The 26,402-nt window shown below is 37.7% G+C and overlaps 1 protein-coding gene across 3 annotated transcripts; it reads right to left on the reverse strand.

Annotated features, from left to right (window-relative positions):
- Positions 1 to 97: 97 nt before the first annotated feature.
- LOC121951222 (transferrin receptor protein 1-like) lies at positions 98 to 21,458 on the reverse strand. Of its 3 annotated transcripts, none has more exons than XM_042497473.1 (18): positions 21,310 to 21,458; positions 11,564 to 11,608; positions 9,949 to 10,186; positions 8,685 to 8,868; positions 8,370 to 8,595; positions 8,162 to 8,284; positions 7,910 to 8,008; positions 7,027 to 7,166; positions 6,764 to 6,915; positions 6,418 to 6,537; positions 6,132 to 6,217; positions 5,630 to 5,693; positions 4,487 to 4,554; positions 4,324 to 4,385; positions 4,009 to 4,102; positions 2,914 to 3,135; positions 2,400 to 2,558; positions 98 to 1,298 (listed from the first exon to the last, which is right to left on the reverse strand). In XM_042497473.1, the coding sequence occupies exons 2-18, from the start codon at positions 11,594 to 11,596 to the stop codon at positions 1,056 to 1,058; spliced, it is 2,313 nt and encodes a 770-aa protein (XP_042353407.1). In that variant the 5' UTR covers positions 11,597 to 11,608; positions 21,310 to 21,458; the 3' UTR covers positions 98 to 1,055. The 3 variants fall into 3 exon arrangements, with proteins under 3 accessions (XP_042353407.1, XP_042353409.1, XP_042353410.1); XM_042497475.1 differs by lacking the exon at positions 21,310 to 21,458 and adding an exon at positions 14,678 to 14,905; XM_042497476.1 differs by lacking the exons at positions 11,564 to 11,608; positions 21,310 to 21,458 and adding an exon at positions 10,759 to 10,843.
- Between the last annotated feature and the right edge of the window lie 4,944 nt (positions 21,459 to 26,402).

A 26,402-nucleotide genomic window follows, 5' to 3' on the forward strand; every position in this document is an offset into this window, starting at 1 on the left:
CTGACACTTGAATTACACTGCAGGAGCTGTGTGAGAGTGTAAACAGATGTGGTTTTGCTGCTGTTAAAGGTGGACCCCTATGACTTCAGTTAAACAACAATTGTCTCAATTTTTGGATTCTTTTTTTACTGTGAAGGCTTGCAAGAAAAATTAAGTTTTCCTCACAAATTCAGCATAACACAGGTTGAGAAACTGATATGCAAAGGGTCATTTTGCAGGTGAAGTATCCCTTTAAGTGTAAAACGGTGCCAAGTAACAACAGCTGATTGTCCAAAATCTACTTCTAGTTGTGTTCTGTTTGACACTGCTGCGTTATTCTTAATTAATCTCTCCTTTTCAGCAACTTGTAAATCTCTAACATTGACTTGAGTTGCAGGTTTCAGCACAGTATGAAATTATAGCTACCAATAGAAAACCAGCTCAGTTTGAACACGAGGCTCCAGCAGCAGACGGAAAACCAGCAGTTTCGATTTGTAATAATTGTGGTAAACAGATGGAAGATCATTAGCTTGTAATAATATCATACTGGCCGTTTGTGTTTCGTACATCTCTGAGCTGGAAAACACAGCTGTGATTATGACCTGATACTGTGCTGAAAAAAACCTTAATTTCACTACATTCAGCTCATTGGTAAGGTAACACCAATTAAAGTAGCACTGCCACATGACATGGCCATCTGAAGGTAGACCTTACTAGCACCAAAGTATTCAGATTGCGGTAATTATTATTAATTATTGGAAAATTTTTCTTTCCAAAGTGGGAGAAGAAAAGAAAATGACCCTCTAAAGTTTCTTTGTGTTAAGGCGTAAAGGCTTAAGTACATTTTTATCTGTAATGTTTGGCTTTATGGAGAAAGAGGAGCTTATCCCTCAAGTGTGACATTAACGAAGCAAAAGTGATGAATGATTTTTAGTAACAGCTCTACTCTGATCATTTCCTGTCTTAAATTTAAAACGCTGTGCATCTGTGAGTTAATGATCACAGCGTACTTTCACCGTCAGTTGTAATAAGAGGGTCAAATCATGAACAAGGGACAAAGAGGGGGGGCTACTCTTTTAGATCTCATTATTCAAAGACCAGATGTCCCCTGCCAGTGAGTTGGCACAGCCCTGGATGGTCCAGGTCGCCAGGGCGAACTGGTTGCGGAACAGGTCGGCGTCCGAGTCGGGGTGGTCGATCCTGAGGGCCTCCAGGTGGGTGGACAGCGCCTTGAGAGTGTGAGGTCCGGAGCCCAGCAGGATGTGGCGGAAAGGACTGTCTCTGGGGGACACGTAGGGGGACAGGAAGTTCCTTTCCACCTACAGACACAGGAGGAGAATTTCTTGGATGAATTTAATTTTATTTGGAAAAAGTTTGTCTTTAACCCTTTAAAACTTGTTTGACATCAGTACTCTTGTGCTGTGTGTGTCCGAACGCCTTTCACAAGCTGTTTAACCGGAGCAACCGGGGGGGGCAATGACCAACTTGACAAAAAAAAGTTCCACAAATTTTAAGAAATTAGTAAAAGGTTACAAAAATCATTATAATTATATATTAAAATTTATGTTACAGAAAAAAAAACATTTTCTTGTGTGGTTTTGCGTTTCATTTTTCCTTTTTTTTTTGTTTTTTGCTTATTTTCAGGTAATTTCATGTAACTTAACTAGTTTCTGCTATTTTTTGTCCATGTGTTTTTAAGTTGCTTTTTCCCTTCTCCCTGTTTTTTTGAAAGAAATCAAAACAATTAGCTCAGGTTTGAAAGGGTTGATTAAAATTATAAATATTCACCAGTGCCCTTCTTTGGTACTGCGTAAAATAAAGGACGTGTTCATTTTTACAGCCAAGAAATACACTTTCAGTGTTTCCAATATTACGGCACTCGGCTTGTGGAGCTCAAAGCACAAAAAATACATTTGAAAAACACAACAGAAATTTCTCTTTTACAGAAATCATGAGCCGCTTACTAAAGATAATCCACAGAACTTGTTGTGAGCAGTTTCATTTAGGAGCTTTTTTTTCCTTTCCACCCAACTACACCCGCAAACCGTATCACTGCATGGACAGTGTTGCTGCTGCTGGCAAAATAAGCAACCAAGCTCACAAATTTATCCCTACTTTGATGCAGATGTTGCTAATTTCTGATTGGTGAAAGGAAATAGGTGACATCACCTTTTTTTCGACTGCCCTGCCCAGTTTAAACCAGTGAGAAAACACAGAAACATCTCATGTAAAAAACTATTTCAACTTTGCCTCTCTCAGATTAGTGAGTGTCCCACATGAACAAACTGTTTTCTACCAGCAAAACAGTAAAGGACATAAAAGTGGGATTTTTTCACCAGATACTCTGAATTTACGGAGGTTTAGAGCTGAATGTGAATAAATAACCACAGAATAAGTCATAGTCTAAGTCTAGGTCTTACCGCCATGATGCGGTCATTAATGACACGGCACATCTCAATGTCGTCCAGGTCACTGTTCTGGATGTCTGACGCCAGGTTGCGAGAGGCTCGGCTGTAGGAGCCAGAGGCCGAGATCAACCACTGCATCGTCAGGGCCTTGGGCAACAGCTGGGGCTGCATCTGGAAGCACACAAAGGGTTTGTTTAGAGTTCTGAATTAACAAAACTAAACGGATGTGCAACTCGAGGGAATATTTGGGTTACAAACGGTCATTTTGTGGGTGAAGTACTCAGTTAAGGCAAAAAACTGCAACAAAATCAACTGAAAAATAACCAAAAACAGGCAAACTGGCTACTTTACAAAGCTTGAATTTCAATTAGGAGTCATATATAAAAAAATCACTGGTGATTTATCTTCATACATACAGACGTGGCACGAACACGAACACTCGATGAGGGAACAACCCTAACTGTGGAGTCATATGTTGGAAAAGTTGGATCCAAGTCAGTAAAAAACGTAACAACGGGACACTCACCCTCTGCACAGCCTTGACTTTGGAGTTGATGTGAACCATGTGAGTACGAATGACCTTGTCGTACTTAGTCAGGTCCATCCGCAGCAGATGATCGTGGACCAGCCTCAGTGCAATTTGTCCTGCGAACTTAGTCGAGATTTCGGCAAGCTGAGGAACCTGGTTGCCCGTGGCGCTGTTCAGTCTCTCCCGGGTGTCCAGGTTTGTGCCAGAGTACTGGTAGTCCTGAGAGGGAAAAGCAACACGTGTTGAGAGTTTAAGTTGGAAAAAATAAACTAGGATGAAACAAACTTTAACGTAATGGCTCAAAAAACAAGGTTGTTCTGGGCTGTGTCTATCGGCTAAAACGTATTTATTTACAGGGTCATTTCAGCATTTTTCGAACTGGACCATTTTTCCCATTTTTGTTGAAAGTGGTGCAGTATAAACTGAGAGAGCTGCTGCTCGTAGCCGAAAAAAAGGCTGCAACGTAAACGCTCGGAGCATTTGTGCGCTAAAAGTGTTTTTGTCACTGATGGGCTCAGATTGTTATTGTGAGTGTGCAACAACAATTTTTCAACCAACACAGAGGTGGTGTTTTTTGGAACAGTGGAAGCCGAACCGAGAAACTTTAATGGGTTTCATTTAGTTTCTGTAGACTTCATAATAATTCAGAATTATTACATATATTTAGAATTATATCAAACAAAAAGATGTATACTTTTTTCCAATTTTCAGGACTTCCTTTGGCTCATTTCATTCTGATTGTTTTTAGTTAATTTTTTGCTAATTTCTGGGCCAAGTGTCGTTAAGTTGCATACTGCCTTCTCTCCTTGTTTTTGCAAGAAATCAAACCGATTGGCTCAGGTTTCAAAGGGTTAAATGGAGCCTGGTGGGTTTCGATCTAGAGATTTCAGGGCTGTTTCTGGTTGAACAAAAAGGACGTAACACTTTAAAAAAAGGTCAGTCTCAGTAGGGCAGCCTGTTTTGTTTTTGTTCAATACTGGACCAGTTTAAAAAAAACTTAAGTCACTTGGACACAAAAACATGGAACAACAGAGTCCAGGGTGAAAAATACCAAAGTCACCCTTTAACCAACAGTTCGTAAGGATGACTTACTGAGCTCCCGGAGGTGAATCCAAACGACACTGAGGGAATGCCAGAAAAGGCAAGGAAAGGATACGCAGCATTGTCCACCTTCAGAGGCTCCAACCTGGAAAATAAACACGCAGAGCGACGCTTTAGCTGAGCTTCTCCCAGTCAAGCTCAATATTTGGAAAAAGAAGATTAGGCAGTGAACGTTTGCCAAACTGGAGAATGACAGCTATTCTACACATTCCAGCTGTGGACGTGATACTGGTGAGACCGCTCAGTGTCAGGGTGACGTATAAACACTGTGGAGGTGACTGGAAACATCAGACTGGTCACACTTACACGTTTGATTCCCAGTTTCCCTTTGCATATTGAGAAAACAGAGACCCACTCCGGAAGTGCACCTGAGGAGAAGACGGTTGTATATGAAGGTTTGATGATTTAAGTAATGACATCACTGCAGGCTTGTATCGAACGTGCTTCAGCCCTCCAGCTGCGGATTTACCTCGTTCAGAGCGCTCTCGATCAGGCCGTGCAGCAGAGGACTGGCTCCCACTTTAAATCCTTTCTGACCTGGAAAACAAGATTTATGATTCAGTCATTCTGAAAATCACATATGCAGTCATGTTCTACGTATAGACCGAATCACAGCGATGTCGCACTAATAACAAAAATCCTGTTTTTAAAAATATAATTAGCATTTTTTTAAGTAAAATAAATAAATATAAACCAATAACATACAAAAAATGGTTAGTAAAGGCAATATATACCGTCTAAATTAAATCGAGATAAAGACAAAAAAATAGAAAAAAATAAACAAATGAATAAATAAATAAATATGCATAATAATAAACCATTCAGGAGAGTTCATAAACCATTCACAGTTCACAAATCCTTCAAAATTCATAGAGTAATTTCATGTTACTGGATAACCTTATTTCATATACTTTTCCACGTTAAATACGAGTTAGCAGGTGAGACAAGTGGAGAAGAGAAAAATGTAAATGAAGTTATATTTTTAATCCTTTTCTTACATCTTTCTTCAAATATATGCATTTTATTTTTAATTCTTGTTGTAATCTTCTCCATTTTGTACATTTCATTCACAAGATCTTTCCATTTATGATTATTTAAGTTATCTGTTTATTCATGGATACCCTTATCATAAAAAAAAACCTCATTTTTTTCTGGTATTTTCCCTGGCAGTAAACACGCTGGATTTTTGCTAGTGAAGATGCCAAAGATTTTAGTAATTTCTAATACTGAATTTTCCCACAGAACATTTTTAAAATTACATGACCAGAATTCATTACTGTGATTCACTTTCTCTTCACCAAATTCTCTCCAACAATTAGAGTTTGATACATTTTTATATTTACTTAGAATTTGTGGCATTTTTGAAATATTTCACTTAAAAAAAATGAGAATGCCCTTGAGTAACAAAAGTCATTTTTGGGTATGAAACTGGCCACTATTTTAAATTGCAGACGTGTAAATTCAGCAAACTTTTTTTTCCCGTTTGTTTCTAACGTGCTGTGTTGCTTTGCTAACATCTTTTGAACATCTTTGACCTAGAAGTTTCAGTGAATAAAAATTGTGATTCAGTTGCTGTCAGATATTTAATAGTCTAAAAACCTAAAGTACGTACCTTTCACAACTGCATCCAGGTTGATGTAGGCGAAGGCTTTCATGCTCAGAGAGGAAAGATAACCCTGGATACACACACAAAAACACAATGACACAATTTAGGAAAAAGTACCAACAAGAGTTAGAATTATTACAGCGTAAAAGCTCCTGATTGAGAAAAATGAGTTTTTATTACACTGCCACAGAAAACAACACAAGTTTCTTTTGCTAGTAAAATGAAAGGAAATCTTAAAATGCAAGCGTATAACATGTATAGTTTTTTTTCATTTTTTTGATGATACTGCATCCTTAATAAGTGAAGGCCACTTAAATGCAGCACAAAAACGTGATGTGGCCCCAGGTTTCAAAGGGTTAATTTTATTTTTAACATTATTAAATGTAATGTTATCTTTTATGTTTAAAAAAGTAAAATTAAAGATAATGCTTGGATCTATCTCACTAAAATGAGAAAAAAAAAACAGATGGAAAAACTTTCAGTATAAACTTCATGATGTAATTCTCACCTCCAGCCACTCGGTGGCGCCAACACTCCCATATTCACCTGCACTCCAGCTGGCAAACACGATGCTTCTCCTCGGTTTGAATCCGTCTGTCAAGGAGATAAAAAAGGCACATGAATAAAAAGAGCGGTGCCATCGCTAAAAAGGAAACTCTCGTTTTATTTTAGCATCTCTTCAGTGGCTCCTGTGGGATCCGATACAAAGTTTAGCTCCATCCATCAGTTTTAGTTAAGTCAAATCCAGCCGTGTTTCACATTAAAAGCTTAACATCAGCTGCCATGAGACTCACCGTTCTTCACCATGTCTGAGATGGAACGCGCCAGCTCAAGCAGGACGCTGGTACCGACTGTCGAAGTGGCAAAACCTGGACCCCATGCGTCCCTCTGGGCGCCGATAACCACATAACGATCTACGATAAAAAGACAAAGACACAATAATCACACATGCTGTCATGTTCTACGTATATACCGAATCACAGTGATGTTTGTGCTGATAACAAAAGTCACTTTTTTAAAAAATATCATTAGCATTTTTTAAGTAAAATAAACAAATATAAACCAATAACACACAAAAACGGTTATTTAATGGCTTGTGTTTATTTAACAGCACAGAGATGCTACGATCTGTGTACATACCTGCATCCACGAACCCTTTGATGACCCCAAAGACATTATTGATCTTTTTCTCTTTGAGGACGTTGTTGACCTCCACAGTGATGAGATCGTTCTCGCCTCCCAGTCTGTTGAGGCCCCCCCAGCTTTCCGGCTCATTCTGACCCTCCAGGGCTCTGTAGGATGCAGACAGTAAGCGTTAACACTCCTGCGGAGTCAGCTGTAGAAGACAATCACAGCGGAAGAAGAATATTTTAGCTGACTGTTTCTGCGTATGAGAGTCTGACCTCAGGATTTTGGTAGCCATGCCGGCTGTGATGGTCTGAGCCAAGATTTTCGGCAGGCCTGAAGACTGGACAGGTGGAAACTGGGTGTGGTTGAAGGAGGGGAAGCCTGGAGTGTAGGGGTCCCCTGAACCCATGTGGACCTGTGGGAAACAGACCGAATATGCTTAAATGTAAAGAAAGACGTTTTACCAGTTTGCCAACAGCTATGATTTAACAGTAATATTTTCAGTTATTTTGTGTTTGTGACTAATTTAAAACAGAAAATTACATGAAAAAACTCTACAGGCAATTTCAACATTGCCTTCTAAACTCTTACACCCAAACTACTCTCATAAGAAATCAAATAATCCTATTTAAGTATCAGGTTTAAGGATTGCTCCTGTACGGACTGGTAAATGAAAACTAAACAGGAAATCGCTCGTCAATAAACTACTCCATGGCACCGAGAGAAGCCTTTAAAATATTTTGATGTCTCTAAAATCATCAGTAGGGTCGCAACAGTATGAGATTTACACATACGATAAGAAAATATTGTGGCTTCACGGTATAACTGTATCACAAAATTAATATTATTATCAGTTAAGGTGGCTTAAATAAATGAAAACATGTATTTTATTACTATAACTGAAACTTAAAACCATTTGAAAAATTTTGATGTGTGTAAAAGTATTCCTTTTGGACGATACCTAAAATAAAGATGAGACTCTGTCCAGTTGCTTTTTTTAAAAAAAATAAATACCGTATAAAAGTACATGTACACGGTATGATAATTATCAGTTTATATGGCGCAATATACCTTAAAACTATTATACTGTAACAATCCAAATCATCAGTAAACACAACAATCTAAATATTTACGTCTCTCTGAAGTGTCCACACTCACATGTCCAAAGAGCGGTGTTGCGGCGTCTCCGATAGCGTAATCATCCGGGTCGGGGTAGATCAAAACAGCAGCAGCACCCATTTTGGCAGCATTGGCAACCTGTAAGATAAAAATTAAGACAGGTTATGGAAATTATTATTGTCAAAAGAATTTGGACTAAATGACATACTTTAGTGGAGTGAAAGGGTGAAAAAGAAGAAAGTTTACAGAATTATAAAAAGTCATATTGTATTTTTGACTAAAACCGCCCACCTTCTCAGCAAAGCTGATGCGACCAGCTCTGACCAGCATGACTCTGCCGGTCTGGTTGATGCCTTTATCCCGCAGCACCCTCAAGTCGCTTTCCTGCCCGTAATATGTGTACAAGACAGCACCCTGGAACAAAAACAAATACATTTACTGCATGTTTCTGTTCTTAATTTTCAAATATTATCTTCACTTCATTTAGCTCAAAGATTACCGTCACTGTTCCCGTGGCACTGTAGGACAGGAATCCCTCCAGATTCTTACTGGTCTCGTTCTTGAATTTAATTCTGTTAAATCCAGAAGCCGGGGCGTCCTGAACCTTGACATAATGCTCATCGGTCCAGGTTGACATGCCGTAGTCGTTAAACTTCTTCATGACCTTGTTCGCCAAAGTCTCGTCTCCAGGAGAGCCCGCCCGATGGTCGACACGGGACAACTCTCTAAGAGAGGAGGAAACAGTAAGTCAGATCTGAAACTGTTATACAAATAAAGACATTTTGCCTCGTTGCAGGGTGGGGTTCATATTTACTTGAAGACAGGTTCAAATTTGGCTGCGCTGAGTTTCTCAGTGAGGAGATTTTTGAGATCGTCCCAGTCCATCAGCGGGGCAGCACCTGTCTCGTGGGCAACAGGTTCATCGTAACGGGCAATGGAGGCTGCACAGGTGGGAGCAATGTCCTTCTTCCGATGAACCAGGTAGCCAATCAAATACCCTGTAAGTAACAATGGTCTCAAGTGAACAACCAGGGACAGAGAGGAACAACTGCACCGCCACAGAGAAGGCATACACATTCAAGGACAAAGTAAAGGCATCGAGTTACAGCTGAACCACACAGTCAGCATTTTGAAACGTTATACTGCTGACCAACTATGACATTACTGTGCATTATGTGCAACTGACACCACCTGAGAAACTTCCTCTGCACACATCCAGTCAGTTACATTTCACTGAATCAACTACACGATATAAAAGCTTCCCTCAGTCTCTCCGTGTTGTTCAGAAACGGACAACGTCGTGCTCGGCTCTGGTTTTCAGTTGAATTACCACCTCGCGTTTTATGCCTCCACGCACCCGTCAAGTTTACATCCATGTCTCTGAAAACATAAATGCTTCACAAACATCTTCCGCCCGTCAGCACAGAAGATCTAAATAATCAGCACAGTTTCAAGATTAAGTGTCAACAATTCAGTATCTGACCACATGTCCGCCCTTCTTTTCCTGACTTATGACGTAATGGCCAGAAAAGTGTTTTTGTAAACCACAGTTTGCACAGTAAAGTTGACCTTATTGATTAAAAAAATGTCACCAAAATGTAACTTGTTCATCATTGAGTCAAAGAGGATGTTTGAGCAAAATTGAAAGAATTTCTCTCTAGGCGATCTTGAGATATTACATTTACAAAAATGGAATGGACATTCAGACAGAAAACCGGAATACATAAAGCTACCGGCCTCAGATGTCGCCAGCGCAGAGGCCAAAAAAAAATTATATATATATATATATATATATTTCTATAATTATTTAGTTTTTATCCATTTTATTGAGCTCCCTGCCAGTGAGCTTCTATCATTATTTAGTTTTTATCCTCGTTGTGTTTTAACTAAAATGCAGCTCAAAACACAAAGCTATGTGTCACCAATATGGGTAAAGACAGGCAATGTTTCCTTGTCACAGCATCAACACAAACTATAATTAGTGGCCCTAAGACTGATCCTTGAGGAACACCAAGCCATTTCAGAGTGATGCAAAGTTCATACTAATCACAGCATCTTCATTAACGCCCTCCTCTTACCGATGATAAAGATGAGGAGGGTGGCAGCCGCCATGAAGCAGAGGTTCTTCGGTGTGCGTCCAAGCTTCTGAGCCACGTAGGGTTTGCGGTTAGAGTTGTGATTGAGGTGGTCTCCCACTCCATTTACCCCGACCTCCTCATCCATGTCGGACGACAGCTTCATCTCCACCTGGCTGTTATCGCCTTCCATGTTCTGGGTCAAGTTGAAACGTGTGTAGGAGTGGGGCTCCCCGTTAAACTGTAATGACAGAATTACGCAAATATGAGGAAAAATAAAGGTTTATGATTTAGCTAAGAACATATTTTTCTGAAACCTTTCTAAAATTTACAATAGGGCTGGCTGGATTATTGTAGTGAAGGAAACCATTGTTAAAAATCTAAATACCTGTAATACATAATCTGCTTGTGCAAACTAGAGTTATATTTGCATCTTTTAAAAGTGACATCAGCAGTAAAATACCAACAAAAATTTAAGAACAAGAGGAGCTCAGTTTCTGTTTCATTTCAGTTTTGTGATCGCCCACTCTTTCCAGCTCTATTTTTCTTTCTCTGTCAATGTTTTTGACAAAGTATGACATTTAACTCATCCTTTAGTCAGTGTTCACTAACGTGATCAGAACGCTGTCTAAGGACGGCGAATGAGCTATAGTTTCTGACAAATCACGGTTAGGCTTTCAGGCCTGAGCACATGGCTGACGATCGTCAAAAGCACAACCTCATCATGTGCAAATAACAACATAAAAAATAACGTCAATTAAAAATATGCATAGACAGAAATTGTCTAACAAGTGTATAACAAAATAAACTTACAGCAGTTGTTTTCTGAAAGCTTTAAAAGAAGGATGAAAGCTGACTGAGAATGAGCTCAGCAGATCTTCCACCTCGATGATCCGTTGAAAGCAAATGGAGAACCACTCCCTGCTTCCGTTAAATGTCTACTTTTTATTTGAATGTATATGTAATTTTAAAAATTAAATTAATCTAAATTAAAAGAAATAATACAAATGGCTTGTGCTTGTATGGGTACTTGTAAAATAAATAAAGAAAGAAAGAAATTCAATTAAAATCTTTATTTTTCCACTTGTGTTTAAGTCTGACAGGAAGTAGTTCAACACTGGCAGAAGGGCTGCTTGTTTCTCATTTTTCAGTCTTCACTTTTCTCTTACAGCTGTCAGAGCAATGGCTTTATTAACTTTGTTGTACACTTGTTTCACATTCTTTATTGATGCACGTTACTGAACATATTGCAGGTATATTTTTGAGTTGACTCTTGGCCAATGAAGTTGTGCTATTTTTTTGAGTCTTTAAAAAAGCTTAAACTAATGATTTAATAACATAATTTTAACATATAAATCAATTTAAAGCACCTAAATAATGTATTCAACATTAACTGTACTGAAAATATTTTCAAGTCACTCTGCCTAATAATCATTCAGCAGGGTGCTGATAAAATGTAATGTAATAATTATTTATCCCCAAGATGAAAAACAAAACAAAACATCCAATTATGCAGAAAATGCAGGTATAATAACATTCATTTCATACGTGGTAATAAGAGGAGGATAATTCCTTGAGCCAGAGTTTGTTATTTTAGGATCTAGGTTGTAATACTCACAATTTTGGATATCGTCGACCTTGCCTGGTCCATTGCTGCTTCAATCTAAAAAGGAAAACAAAGAAAGTCTATTTGTGAAGCGTCAAGCTGAAAGATACATTTCTGTTGTCGTCTTTCTCACGGTTTGATGTTTTGAAAAGTGACTCAGTTATCCCCTGCAGACTTGATGGCTATAAATACTTTTTAGCAGCCACTTTTCAAGTCTACAAAAGAGAAGTCTTTTTGACCCATTTTCTTGATTTTGGGTGGAAAAGTTTGTTCTTATGGTTTTATTTCTGTACAGTGTGTCACTGTTTCACTTCTAGGAAATAATGGGGTGTCCAAAGAATACGTCCCACCTCTTGTCCAAACATCCATGGGGTTTCCTTTGCTGCTAACTTGAAAGGCAGCACTGTTCCTGGGCACAAAAGACCAGTGTCCAGCACAGGTCAACACAGACTCCATGCCTCCATGTGAACTCCATCGCCAGAAGAATACAATAACACAATAACTCGCTTCCCACTAGCTCCAATTCAGAAAAAAGGGCCAAACAAAGCAAGGTTTCAAATTTAGCAGAGGAACAAGACGTGAAATGCAAGTCTTTTGTATATTTTTTTTTAAATATTGTAATGCATTATGAGTGGAACAGGAGCTTTGCATGTGATCGCCCTCAGCAGAGAGGCTTATTGTGTAAGATGTCTCAGCTATGGAAGGTCAGATGGGTCGAGTGCTGAAACAGGGTTTCTGAAATGGGGGTATGTTAAGGGTGTACATGAGATTGTTTTTAAATATTAATTTAAAGAATATTAGTCAAGCACAATAAAATACTTGCTATAATATATTAAATAAAAAATTTAAATGTAAATTTGATAAACCTCTTTTTATATTCATTATTCCTACTTTCAATGCAAAGATTAATTGGTGTAAACTGCCACAATGGGAGCAAACATAAAACCCTTTAGCAGGGAGAAACAAAAAAATAAAAAATGCAAACGTCATGAAGAGCCTGTCAAAATAAATGCAGGTGTGCGTGGGGGTGTTTGATGGTACGGTACAGCAAAAAGAGTGGAGGAGAAATAGCAGTGTGCACAGGTCCAGGTGGAAACATTTTATGCAATTTCTTTCAGAAACATTGTGGGGGAAAAGGCAATGAGCAGCTGGTAAGAAACCAGTTGATTTACCAATTTATTAATTTCTTGCCAATTTTTGTGTAATTTTTTTCTTTCCATGTTTTTTAAAGAAATCAAGCCAATTTGCTCTGGTTTCAAATGTTGATGATGATATTATTTTATTTATTATTTATTATTACTGCACATTACGGTAAGAGAGAAACAGTTTCAAAGTATAGAATTTCTGACCACTCAGTGAGATTTCTATTGATTCACTGATATTTGACACTTCACAGTCACTCCGTGCTCTTCTGCAGCTGCATTTCTTTTGACAAACAATGGTGATAATCCAACTGACTACACAGCCTGATCCACAACATCAGCCAATACATACGGTAACCAAAATTATTCAAATCCAAATCATGCAATTATTCAAACCTTAAAAGTTGACATAGGTAAGTAATGCGAGTAAGATTGACAGAATTTACCTGGCATTCAGCAGAAGATGGTGTATGTAAGTGCAATGATCAACCAGTCTAAAAACGATTTTATCGTGCCTATAAACACACCCTTTTACGTTGATAAAATTCACACGAATACTGTACAAGTAGCAACACATTATTCAGAATCAGAAATATTTAATTGATCCCTGGGGGTAAACTGTGGCTTGTTATGATTCAATGCTCATTGTCAAAGGTGTGAGAAAAGGAAAGTGTCAACATGCTCAGGCTCGTCACAAAAGCTGAACTTTCTTCACTCCAAACATACCTGTTTGGTGACAAGTCTGCAAAAACAACACTGAAACTTTCTATGGACATTTTGCGCTCTTTCAGGAAGTTATCAAATGAACACATACTACACAACAATAACGGCAGTTTCATTTCCTCATTCACCGTAAAAGCACAATGGTTAGACAATGGTGGGTGTTTTTCCTTTCAATATGACTCGTACTGAAGGGATTTTTTAACAACAGAAGCAGCACAAAGTTACGCCACGTTTCTACAACAAAACATACCAGACAACAATGTAGATGTTCAAAACTGAGATGGGGTCGGAGGAAAGCTGTCTGCCCGTTAAAAAGGCATCATTTTAGACAACAAAAGGGCATACAGGCGGGTTAGAGTTGTCTCTTTTGTCTTCATCTCTTAGCTTCAGGGGGCTTTACACCTGCTTTGAAATGCTTTCTTATATACATCAGAGAGGGGACACCAATGACTGCTGCATAACAACATTATTTTTTTATATCCAAACTCTTGCCTGCGGCAACTAACTATTATTAAAATGAGTACAAACCAATGAAACCTACACATTCAGTGCATATGCAAAATACTTTTGTAAGTGGCGTGATATATGAGGGCCCTGACACACCAAGCTGACAGTCAGCTGTCTGTCAGTGTCGGGCTGTTGCCAAGCATCTGTTGCACTACTTTTTGCGCCACACCGCTGGCACTAGAAGGTCCTTGTCAACTGCTTTTCAGCAGATTCAGCATGTTGAATTGATGTTGCACGCCACAGGGTCCATCGGTTAGGGATGCATGCTAATATCGGCACGTTGCTGCTATTGGCAGATATTGGTTTTAAATTTGAATATCGAATCAGAATGAGGCACAGGCAACATCAGGTGACGCAACAGTTGACATTCGTTGCCACTAATTCTTTGACATCAGTTGTGTCTGGGCTTTGACGTTAAAAACCCTCCAAAAAAAAGGCATTTCAATGAAGAGCTCGCAGTATTTCACATATTTCCACCTTAAACCAACCAACCAAACTCTTCAGCCCCAAGCAAAGTAACTCCTACCCAACTCTGATCTCAGTAACAGTATGCATACATGATGTTTAGACTAAAAGAGCGCTCGTGTCCTCTCGTATGCTGTCTGACCTTCAGAAGAACAAAACAGACCAAAATGTCTCACACAACCTTGGTCTTATCAATCTCTGAAGTAGGTTAATCAACAGCTCTTAACAATCAACTCACATGAGAGAATAATATGGAGACAGGGGTTAAACCATTTCAACACTTACTAACCTTTGGACTGAATGAAACACTGTTTTGTTGACAGTAGGCTCAAGCAAAACCACATATTCCAAACATGTTGGAGCATGGCTTACAACTTTATCCATGCACCATCTTTTATTCCGACCAGAAAGGAGAGCTAAAACCGAAAATGACAGACAAAAAGACGCTGGGCTTGCCTGCACTGATAATGATGTGTGCTGAGCAGCCAAACTGCAAAGAAAGAAACTCCTAATGATCCCTTCAGTCCAATTTACAAGCTCCACTGTCCAGACTGGACATTGCGTGAGGAGAGCTGGCGTGGGCAAATGCCAAGGGGACACAAACGGCCAGGCAAGGCTGCCCTAATTTGCAGCACCAAAGCATGGCCTTGCTCAGCTCCAACAGCATGCCTCCATGATGGCATAGATAAAAAGCCTAACCTTGCACTCTAAAGTGCATTTCACTCGAGCAAATGAGGGTGCAGTCATGTTGGAAACAAGCCATACAGTAACTCAGGAAACACTTTGGCTATGAGAGGCATTATGAAGTTCAGCTAACTTTAGAACCGCTTGGCCTCAGACAACCCCAGGACTCGACTTCTACAACCTTGAGGACTGACACAACCAAATGCATTATAGACTTAAAGGTTACAAACTGAATAGAACGAGTGACCTCTTAAAAGACACTTGAGCAACGTGGACTTATAAAAAGGTATCAGACCGTGCTTAGCTGCTTTGTAACGCTAATTGCTCTCTAAGGTGGGCAGAGCCATGTCTATAATCTTACATACCAAACATACCGGGCTTTAATACTTTAATCAGATTAGCTACCCTTTCAGTTGAAAGACCTATGGATAGTTGGAACATAAAACAGAACTCAAATAAGTAATTAATAGCTACAAATGGCAAACACAAACAATTTTAACACTGCTCTAACAACTACAACATGATAGCATGAGCTTCATGTCCTTCATGGGGCCATTCTGCTTGTTGCAGCCTCTGAACCACAACTACGAGGCACGACTTGTATCTCCATTGAATAATTTTTAGCCAAGTGTGTGCAGAAGAGAGATAGTAAGAGCAAACTTGAGTCACGCCCTTCTTGCATGCATAAACCAGTTAGACAGTCGTGCTAAATGAGGGAAGATAGCACGGTCCCCTAAGCTTGAACAAAATGTGATGTTGAACAAAGTTCATCTGCACTGTTGAGTGCTTGTAGTCAAGGCCAAAAAATTCAGAGATATGGAACAGGCTGCCATTTTCACCTCTTATAAAGGACTTGTTTTCCTCAAAATAATGCAGAATAAATCAAAGAAAACATCACAGAAAAATGCGAGACACTGAAAATAGTTTCCAATTAAGAAATCAAACCTAAACATTTGTTTTCAACTTGAAGGACTGCATAGACTTGCAGACGGCTAATAAATTACTCGCCAGCTAGGGCTGCAATGGTTTGAGACTGTCACGATGACTACATCAGAAAATATTACGGTATCACAACATACATTATTACACAATTACTATTAGTAACAATAACCCTTAAAAGAATGAAAACAAACGTTAGTTTTCTTTTGATTGAACGAACAATTTAGTATGATTGAAATTTAAACATTTTTTATGCAAGTATATGTAAAAAGTCTCCCTTTTGAAAATAAAATGAAGGTGAGATTCTCTGGTTGTTTTGTTTTTTTTTAGGGAAAAAGGTAACGACTGCACACTTACTCCATGCCACACAGGTTTATTAAAGACAACATTTCGATCCTGCTTGGATCTTCGTCAGATCAAACGTTTGAAAAGATGAAACCACACCTATATTTATACATAATGCACACCAACAAGCTCGATGGTTGCAGGTGTGGTTAATCATCTGAACCACACCATAAATAAGCAAATGTATACAGTATGATGTGAAACCAGTGTGTTACTGCAACCCTATCGGCAACTAATTTGATAATTGATTAACAAGTTTGAGTCATTTTTTAGGAGAAAGAACAGTCACAAAATTCACTGATTCTACCTCCTTAAATGTCAATATTATGTTTTTTTAACCTCCTTCCATTGAGAGGAGATGCACTGAATTTCACTTGTACATTTCTGTAATGACAATATTCTATTTTATTCTAAACTGATTATTCTCTGTGTTTGAAATGTAAATTCCTCTCTGGTTTTAAAAAGGTCGAACATGTTGCAAAAGTAGCTTCCTCATGGCATTCTTAGTAACTCAACAAATCCCTTTGAAAAAGCATTGCTTCATAAATAGGTTATTGACGCTGTGGCAAGAGGACTATTGTTCTAATATTACAACACAACTATTGTGAAGTCAGTTGAGGGTCGTCGAGAGGAGGCGAAGAAGTCGGAGATGAGAACTGCATCAATCACACTCATTCACTGCATTAACTAGCAGACAGTCCAATGCTGACATGATCATTACATTCAAAAACAACTAGAGTTATACCTTACATTGCATAATTATTACTGCTAGCCAGTGCAACCATACATTTGCTACACTGCTGAAAACATATCATTATAGCATTAAAAGCCAAGCCAATTTGTCTGCAGGGCTCTGCCATCAGCAAAAGGTCAGGCTCTTAATGCACCGAATTTATGGGTACCGTCAGGTGGTGCTGCATTAGATAAAACTGCCTACTACTTGTGGAAGCACTTAAACTCATGCAAGAACATTCTGTCGTCACATTTCATAAAATGGTATGACCTGATTTTATCAGATGCCCTCGTGACCGAAAGCATCACTCTAAGAAAAGCCTTGTAGTCTTCCTGTTACGGTAAAAGCTTCGAGACGTTCCCGGAACCACATATCCAAATGCCATGCAATTTAGAGAAAACCCTGCCTAACCAGTCGTTAAGCCTTGACTCGAAACATGCACAAAGCTTCAGGAAATACTGGAATTGTTGTGGAGAAGCACTTGTCTTAATTGTTTATATCAAAGATATTTTGAGCATTGTGTGTTTGAGAAATTGTAGGTGTAACGAAAAAGCAATCACGACTACATGGTAATGTATATATCTGTATGTAGCAGTGCAGAAATAAGTCCTTAACCCTGGAACTGAGATAGCAACATGAGTGTGTTTTTTGAATGGGTTTTTGGTTAGATGCCTGAGGTAAGGCCTGTGGTTAACACAAGCTCAAGAGACTTTTACATTTTGTTCTACAACATAGGGTCTTAAAAAAGACGGTTGCTGGCGAGTGGCTAAAAGGGACTACAGAACGCCATCACACCAAAAACAGCTTTATGGCTTCGATTTGGTGGCCACACATAAGGCATGCACCTGTGGTGTACATTTTTTATAGCCTGACGTTAGCTTTTTACTTGTGGCATTTGTATTAACGCTTCAAAAATGATTTTGATTTAAGTGGTGATCATTTGTAAAGATTATTTTGCTGAACAAAACATTTAAGGTATCATAAACTTGTCTGCCACACAGTTTATTTTCTGCAGTAATACAAAATCCAATGGAAAAATTCCAAACGCTTTTTGACTAGGGAACCAGCGACGCTGCCTATAAATAAATATCATCCCTGCAGTTCTCTTAATGTAGAGACAGAAATAAAAAATAATTACTACTTTACTTCAATAAAATCATTATCACGGTGTACCAATACCTAACAGTCATCATAGACAATACAACGACCTGCAGCTGACAGACTGAGCTTTGATTAAACCTCACTGAACCTGCAAAAACACGTTAAGTCCATCGTACAACCAGCTCCTTTACGTTGAAGAATAGACGCTTGACAAATGGACGATTATACTGCTCAACACAAGTAAGTATAGCCTTGTAAAAACCAGCTTAAGCTATATTTATGGACTTTATTATTATTATTATTTTAAAGATTATCATTTTGCCATTTTTCCCTTTGTTACATAGGACAGAGTGATAGCGTGAACAGGGGAGAGAGAGGGGATGACATGCAGCAAATGACTGTGAGCTGGAATCGAACCCACGGCCACTGCAGCCTGCTTTATCCACTGAGCCACTGGACACCCCAGGACTTTATTAATTTGATAATTCCCTTTAGCAAGGAATTAAATGTCAAATGTTTTTCTCATTACAATCACCAATGGTCAATGATCAAAGCAAAAACTTTTATTCAAGAATTCTTGAAGATTAAATTGCAAATTCATCACACATTCATCTCTTCTTGCAACGACTATTTCCACCCAACTTTGCAAAGTGAAAAACCAAGCTGAGACATACAGATGTAGGAAACTTAGTCGCGGGAGGAAAAACTGAGGTGTGGGAGACAAAAAACGCTGGTGAGAAAAAGGGAACAAAGATAGGGGGCAGCAGGAGAGGCGAGAGGGGAGAGGGGAGAGGGGAGAGGGGTCAGGGGTGCGGAGGAGTCATTGTGCGGTGGGGGAATCATGTGAGAGTCACACTGGGGAAAAGTAGCTCATGGGGAAAAAAAATGAGAGCGAGAAGTAGAACAGTGAGGCAGCTAAATCCCATTTATTAAGGCCTGCACCAGTAAAACAGCAGCACATTCTGAATTTAAGACAAGAGCTGCAACAAAGGACGCAGCTGTGTCCTCTGCAGAGGAGACAATGACGACTTGTCAGCTTTAAGTATTTTTGCTTTAATGCAGCTTCGGGTGGTCCTATTTCTATATGCAGGGGACCCACCAGGTGGCACTGCACTGAGCGCATGTCTATCAGGAACACAACCTTGGAGGCTGAGGCTTATCAAGATTAGAAGCAGTAGAAGACATGTTCAAATGACTAATACTACTGCAGATTAGGGCTGCATGCTGCAAAAATTGCCCAAATGATAATCAAGATTATTTTTTCATCAGTATTGAGATTCATATAAGCTATATTCCTGCTAAATTACACATATTTGTGTCAAACAAGACTTAAAAATGTTATTTTTAAACTAAATCCAGATAAACTAAATATAAATTCTATCCCAAAATAGAAGCTAATTAAAAATATATACCATCACAGAGTGCAACCCTATTAAAACAATATGTATAAGTGAAGTAAGTGTAACCATTAATAAATGTTTACCAATAAGATGATTGCAATATCATATTATCCCATTTTCAACTGCAAATTATGTTCCCAGCATGAAAACTTTGCAAACAATTAGCCAGAAGGCTAAAAGCAATAAAACAAAAGCGCTTTTAGTTGGGAAAACATATCAATTGTAGGTTGAGATCATTTTTTTCACTGAGGCATGTACAAAAAGACAGTCAAGGGGAAAAGGAGACGTGCATGTGCAAGTGATTCACCTAGTGATTGCATTTTTTTCTCAATATCGTAGAAAAGTAAAATTTTCATAACATGTTATAACTTGAAACCAATGTATCACTACAACCCTACTGCCGATGGAGTCAGGGTTGGAAATAAACTTTTTTTTGTCTGCCTGCCTTTGTGGCTGGTGGATTCTAAAATCAACGGCCACGCAATAAATTACTAATGGGGATTTTTTTTGGCTGGTAAGTAGGGCTGGGAAATATAAAGACATGATATTGCATCAAGATATGAAACTATGTATTGTCTTAGATATTGTCTTATCATGATGTGGAATAAAGGGTGTTTTTTCCTAATTTTCAAGGCTGCATTACAGTAAACTGAGGTACTTTTCTCAACTTATCAGACAGTTTTACTTGTTTTGATACTTGCCCTTTCCCACTTAGTCATTACATCTACATTACTATTTTTTCAAAGTACTACTTCTAGTATTAATTAGGTGTTTTTGAGGAGATTTATAAATATTGATATATATGTTGTCTATGGAATATAATTTCTAACCCATATCACCCAGCCCTACTGGTGAGCTTCACAAATCTAGCAGCCACTTGCATTTTTTCCAGCATTTGGATGCAATTTTAACTGCAAGCAGACCTTTTTTTCTTATTACATTAAGAAACCAGTTTTACTGTGTGGTGACCTGCTCTTTTCAAGACAAAGGAAGTCAATGGCTTGTCAAATTCATCTGCTGCTAGTCTGAACAGTGTGCAACCATGACTAACCCACACTGCACCGCCTCAGGGACAACTCATCCATAACCAAATATAGCCACCATATGTTAAAGCAACGTGTCTGAGGAGGATTTGGAGCATCAGATCACTTTTTTTAGCTGCCCCTATACATGCACGATCAGTTTATTTAAAAAAACTGTCTAGACTTGAGGATGCAGCTATTGTTATAAAGATAGCTTATCTGAGCAGCAGCCTGTCAAGGTCAGTTAACAGTGTCATGTTTGACACAGTTACCAGGAAGGGTCATCCAGGGAGGCTAGCTGTATTTAACATCAGGTCTCTCAGCTCTGCGGGACCTGCTAACGTGACTACTCGCTACTTTCATTATGGCGCCGGTGTTTCACTGGCAACGTGACAATAAAAACTGCAAAAACCAGATTCATGTCTACAGTAATGGAGATGTTTTAAAACAAATGACAGGTGGCGTGACAGCGACATGCTAGGGCACGTTAGCACCCAACTTACAGCTACTTAAATAGAGTAAATTAAATATGTATTTTTAATTCGTTAACAAGCCGCATTAAGAAAAAACATGCAGTAGAGCAGTTTTTAATCGCTGTTATGGACATTTTTTGTATCTTTAACTCCCCTTCGGCTCCAGTCTGAACTATTTTAGCTAAGCTAGCTGAGTTAGCCGTTGTTAAAGATAAAACGCTCACCTTAATTTCGGCTCAAACAGACTGACTTCTTCTCTCTCTGCCTCTTGACACGAGGTTTTCTCTGCCTGCTGCTTCCTCACTATCTGCTCTGCCTCAGCCGGTGTCCTTGAACCATGCTGCTTCCAGTTATACCTATCGGCGTACTACCGAGGCTCACACGTCACTTCCTTAGGGGTAGTTCATCCGCGCCAAAGTAAACATCGCGAGATCTCGTGTGTGTGTGTAGGGGGGCTCCACGTGCTTTTTTGACACTGTCAAAGGGGGTTTTGAATGTATCAAGCACATGCACGAGGGGCAATCTTTCTCTTAACACGTGTTTGCACTCACTGTATGGAAGACCATTTATGCCAATGTGATGAAAAAAAAAGATACTGTAAGTTATTAGAATGAGACATTTTCTCAAAAATAATGACTAACACACTGAGCTGATATCTCAACTTAATGACATTATACCTCAAAATAATGCGTTGCCTACTTTCAGAGAAATAATGACTTAGTGTTTCGAATGAATGAATTACTATCTCAAAATACTCAGTTAATATTTTCAAATAATGAGTTACTCTTTCAAAATAGGCCTATTTCAAAGCTCCTTTCTTAAAATGATAAGTATGCCCAAATAATGAGAAAGTTTATCAAAATAATGACTAAAATACTAAGTGTATATCAACATAATGACATTATACCTCAAAATAATGCGCAGCCTACTTTCAGCAAAATAATGACTTAGTGTTTCAAATTAATTAATTACTATCTCAAAATACTTAATATCTTCAAATGATGAGTTAGTCTCTCAAAATAGGCCTATTTCAAAGCTTTCTCAAAAATAATTACTATTTCTTAAAATAATAAGTATGCTCAAATAATGACAAAGTTTCTCAAAATAATAACTAGGTGTATTCTTTTCTTTTTGTGGAAAATAATAACTTCGTCTCTAAAAAAAACATTCACTTATTATGTCAAAATGCTGAGTTAGTATTTCAAAAATAATGACTAGATATATTAAAATATGCTTGTTGCAAAGCTTTCTCAAAATAATGACTATATCTTAAAATAATAAGCAGGCTATGCCAAAATAATGACAATTTCTCTTAAAATATTGACTTATATTCAAATAGTGTAAAAAAAAAAAAAGAGAAAAAATACTTTTTTTCATAATAATGACTAATTATTTAAAAATGCTGAATTAGTATCTCAAAATAGACCTATTGCAAAGCTTTCTGAAAATAACGACAATATCTTAAAATAATAAGTGTTCCAAAATAGTGACTCAGTATCAATAATGTGTTATCATCTCAAAATAGTGAGTATTCATAAAGCAACCTATTAACTTTTAAGAATAATGACAGTGTGTCTCAAAATCAAAATAATCAAAATAATGTCTTAGTATGGTTTTTTGTTTTTGTAATTACTCATTATTTTGAGATACCAATTAAGTATTTTGAGATATTATTTTTGTAGCTTTTATAAATAATACTCTAGTCTAGTCTACTGTAGATAGATAGATAGATGGATAGATAGATAGATAGATAGATAGATAGATATACAATTAAAGCAAAAAGCAAATGTAATAAGACTTTAAAAGTATTATAACACACAGGTCTTTTACTTTGGGAGGAAGCCACCTCTGCCATGGACGACCTCTGTTGACCCTCAGTGTATCACAGACACAGCGGCGACTTCCATCCTCGGCTCACCTCGAAATGACAACAAAAACGACACCAGAGTGCAGAGGCCTGTACACTTTTCAGACTCCGCAGTTCATGTGTTCTTTGTGCTGCAGCTGTGAAAATATCAGCTCTGGGGAGAGGAAAGTGAGTGCCGGCCTATTTAGTTTGGTCATCAGTGTGCTGACTAAGTCAGACAGATTTTTTCCAGTTAAGTTGTCTGGGGCCATTAATGCAGTATTTTACAATTTAAGTTCCATGTGCAAGATTTGCTGAAGGGGACTTTCTAAATTCTTTGTCCAAAGACAGAAGTTAAATTTGTCTTTACTGAACAGACAAACACGGCATTTCTATTACAACATTTCAAAATTGAGACAATATCGATAATTTGGTTGTTTAATCACCCACTTTTGAGTCCATCCAGACAGGGCTGACACACGGACAGCTCCTGGGATTGGGTGTTTGTGGTGGGCAGCAGCAGAGCAGTCGCCAGTGGAAGTAAATTATTAGTAAATCTTTGTAAACAGGTGGTTCTTTTTATTTTTTTTATAGCTTGTTTTGCAATCCCATTTGTTTACCGTCATGCTTAATTATTGATTCTTGAACAAAAACAGCCTCTGTAAGGTCATGTTACTGTCCCTAATTGCTCTTTTGGGTATCCGCAGTAATTACATGTTTATGCCCAGTGTCAGGCTGCTAATGTGTATTTTGTGCAAACCAGTCTTTGGGAGGTCTGAGCTCAGGTTTTAATAATTTTCCCACAGCGTATTATTCCCACATTTGGGTCACTGTCCATCATTGCTTTGAAATTTCAAGAAGACATAAAATTAAATTATAATAGGCTAATATATATCAAGGCTAAGAAGCCAACTGTGTTGCAAACAAAAAATAAAACAATATTTTAATAATGGATTTCTACTCTAAAATCACTAATAAATCATTAGAAAACAAATAAATAAATATAATTTTAAGGATACTTTATGTATTTTTTCCTGTCTATTCCATAGACTGTATAAATAAAAATAATAATAAAAAGCTATCCATTGGTTCGTTGAATCCCATTTTGAAGTCTTAAGTTCCACATTTTGGCCATTAGTTTTTTGGAGCCAGAATTGACTATTATTTGGACGTTAGGATGTTTATTTCAGATGTAAAGTAAACCCATGGAGGAGAAAAATGGATGCAGACAGACAGAAAGATGGACATACAGATATTTCTCCATTTCATAGTAAGATTTTTACATGTATAAGTTATATATTATACTCATAAATATATGATTTACATGATTTAAAAAAGATGAAAACGTGCCCTGTGGCTTCTCCTTGCCTTACGGTCGGCCATGCTTGTTTAAAAAAAAGGGGATGTGGCTCTTCTGCAGTCCACTTTCGATGATGTAGAACTCTGTGACTGGCTTTTTAGACGTCCCGTCAAAAATGTGCATTTGTGGGAGTCAGATGACAGTAATCATAGAGTTAGACATCCAAGAAAAGCTACGTGTTTTGGAACAGACGGGGATCTGAATGTGTTTACGCTGGATGGTTTAACCGTCATGCACTGTTTTAATTTTCTGACTAATTACACATTTGGTACAAAAAAATGAACCCTGTTAAATGCCAGTTAGTTTACATGATGTCACTGTTTTTTAAATATAAAAAATACTAAAATTTTCCATATACTTAATATTTTTTGTTGTTCTCGGATAGGTGCATTAATGTTTTTTGTGTTATGTCAGTTTAAAAAAAAACTTGTTTGTAACACAAAGAAAATGCACCCTTTCAAAAAGTGCAATAAAAACACTAAATATAAATATTTTTTTCAACTGTCACTGCATTACTTTTGTCAACCAACAGCTCTGATAATAACAATGAAATATTCATTAATTTTTAGGATTTTAAAAAATTCAATCTGGTAAAAAAAAAAAAAATAGTAAAATTTACAAAAACTCATCCAAGACCACAGAATGAAAGCCTGATATTATGGGATGTACGTTTTAATGGGTTTCAATGGTACAAAAAAATGTACCAATAGTGTTAAGAGGGGGTTTTTCATTTATACAGTGTATTATAGACATATTATATAAACTGAGGCTGAAATCTAAAGGAGAAAAATAAAACTAATACGTTTGCCAAAGTATATGCAATATGCACTGACACAGCCAAAATGATCCAAAAATGAAAGTTAAAAAAAACAAAAAATGACCAATAGTTGCATGAGAGTTAAGACACTAAAAGCTGCTGTATATCTCCTGCTAAACAAAACAGTGGACTCATTGTGAATTTATTTCTGTCCTCTCCTCGGTCGGGTCTCACGGTCAAAGATTTAGAGCTCTAAAAGTTCAACTGCATTTTTCACGGCGAGTCGTCGTTGTAGTTTCATGCAGTCGCAGGCCAAGAATGTAAAGTCACTATAGAGACCGTCTGCAGATTGAATTCTGTGTAATCATTATGTGAAACTCTAATGTTGCTTTTGTCAAGCAACAGGCAATAACGCCGGAGCCCGTGTTGTCTGGTTGAATTTTTAACTCGGAGGGAAATATGTTAACAGTGAACAGCACAGCAAGCTCTCCACAATGTCTGAAGCTGCCACCGCTCAGAATAAATATTAATGGTAGGTGGAGGTGGTTCTGCACTTTCAGTGGAAATATCTTTTTTTTAAAGTTACTAATAAACACATGTAGGCTACTACACACACACACACACACACACAGACTCAGGAGGTGGCAAGACTAAACCGCTGTGGTGAAATAATTCAGAAACACTTTCTTGCGACAACTTAGTTTCCTTCCTACATGTGAAAACATCCTCTTTGGTGAATTCATGGAATTTCAAGTATATTTTTTTAACATAATAATTTAACTGTTGGTTGTCATTTTATAAATATTAACAGGTAACCAACTAAGGAGGCTTATCAAGGAGACGTTCGATAAGAGATTATGTACAATAAATGTTAACAATTAACATCACAGATGAACTTAAGATGAGTTCATGACTTCCTCCTGAGTCGTAAAATATCTGCAAATAAAAGAGGTTTCAGGGTAAATTTATTCCACACTCAGTTTCCTGTTTGCACACCTATAAAATCTAATGCATCCAATATAATATCTTTATAAAAACTCATGATATTTGTGTTAAAATGTTCAAATTCACTTGATCATATGTATATTACTGAATAGTCATAGTTAAAGGTAGTGTTGTACTGGACTTCATTACATACAGGAGGAGTGCAGGATATTAGAAACAACTTTAAATATAATGCCGTCCGGTACAACACCACCACTAACTACAACCTAAATAATAAAACATGTAATGTAACATGTATGTAACATTATGACAATGTTGGCAAAAAATGACAACAGGCAGCATAAAAGTACAATGAAGGCGCTTAGAAAATTATTCATTAAAAAAAAAACAAAAAAGGGAAAAAAAATAT

This window comes from Plectropomus leopardus, chromosome 12, assembly GCF_008729295.1.
Source record: "Plectropomus leopardus isolate mb chromosome 12, YSFRI_Pleo_2.0, whole genome shotgun sequence".
Classification (NCBI taxonomy): Eukaryota; Metazoa; Chordata; class Actinopteri; order Perciformes; family Serranidae; genus Plectropomus; species Plectropomus leopardus.

Coding starts and splice junctions, on each gene's coding strand:
- LOC121951222 (XM_042497473.1), bottom strand. CDS start 11,596: ATGGACCAGGCAAGGTCGACGATATCCAAAATT. Junction 8,009..8,161: donor GCATCAGCTTTGCTGAGAAG/GTGGGCGGTTTT, acceptor TTTATCTTACAG/GTTGCCAATGCTGCCAAAAT. Junction 4,386..4,486: donor TCGAGAGCGCTCTGAACGAG/GTAAATCCGCAG, acceptor TCTTCTCCTCAG/GTGCACTTCCGGAGTGGGTC.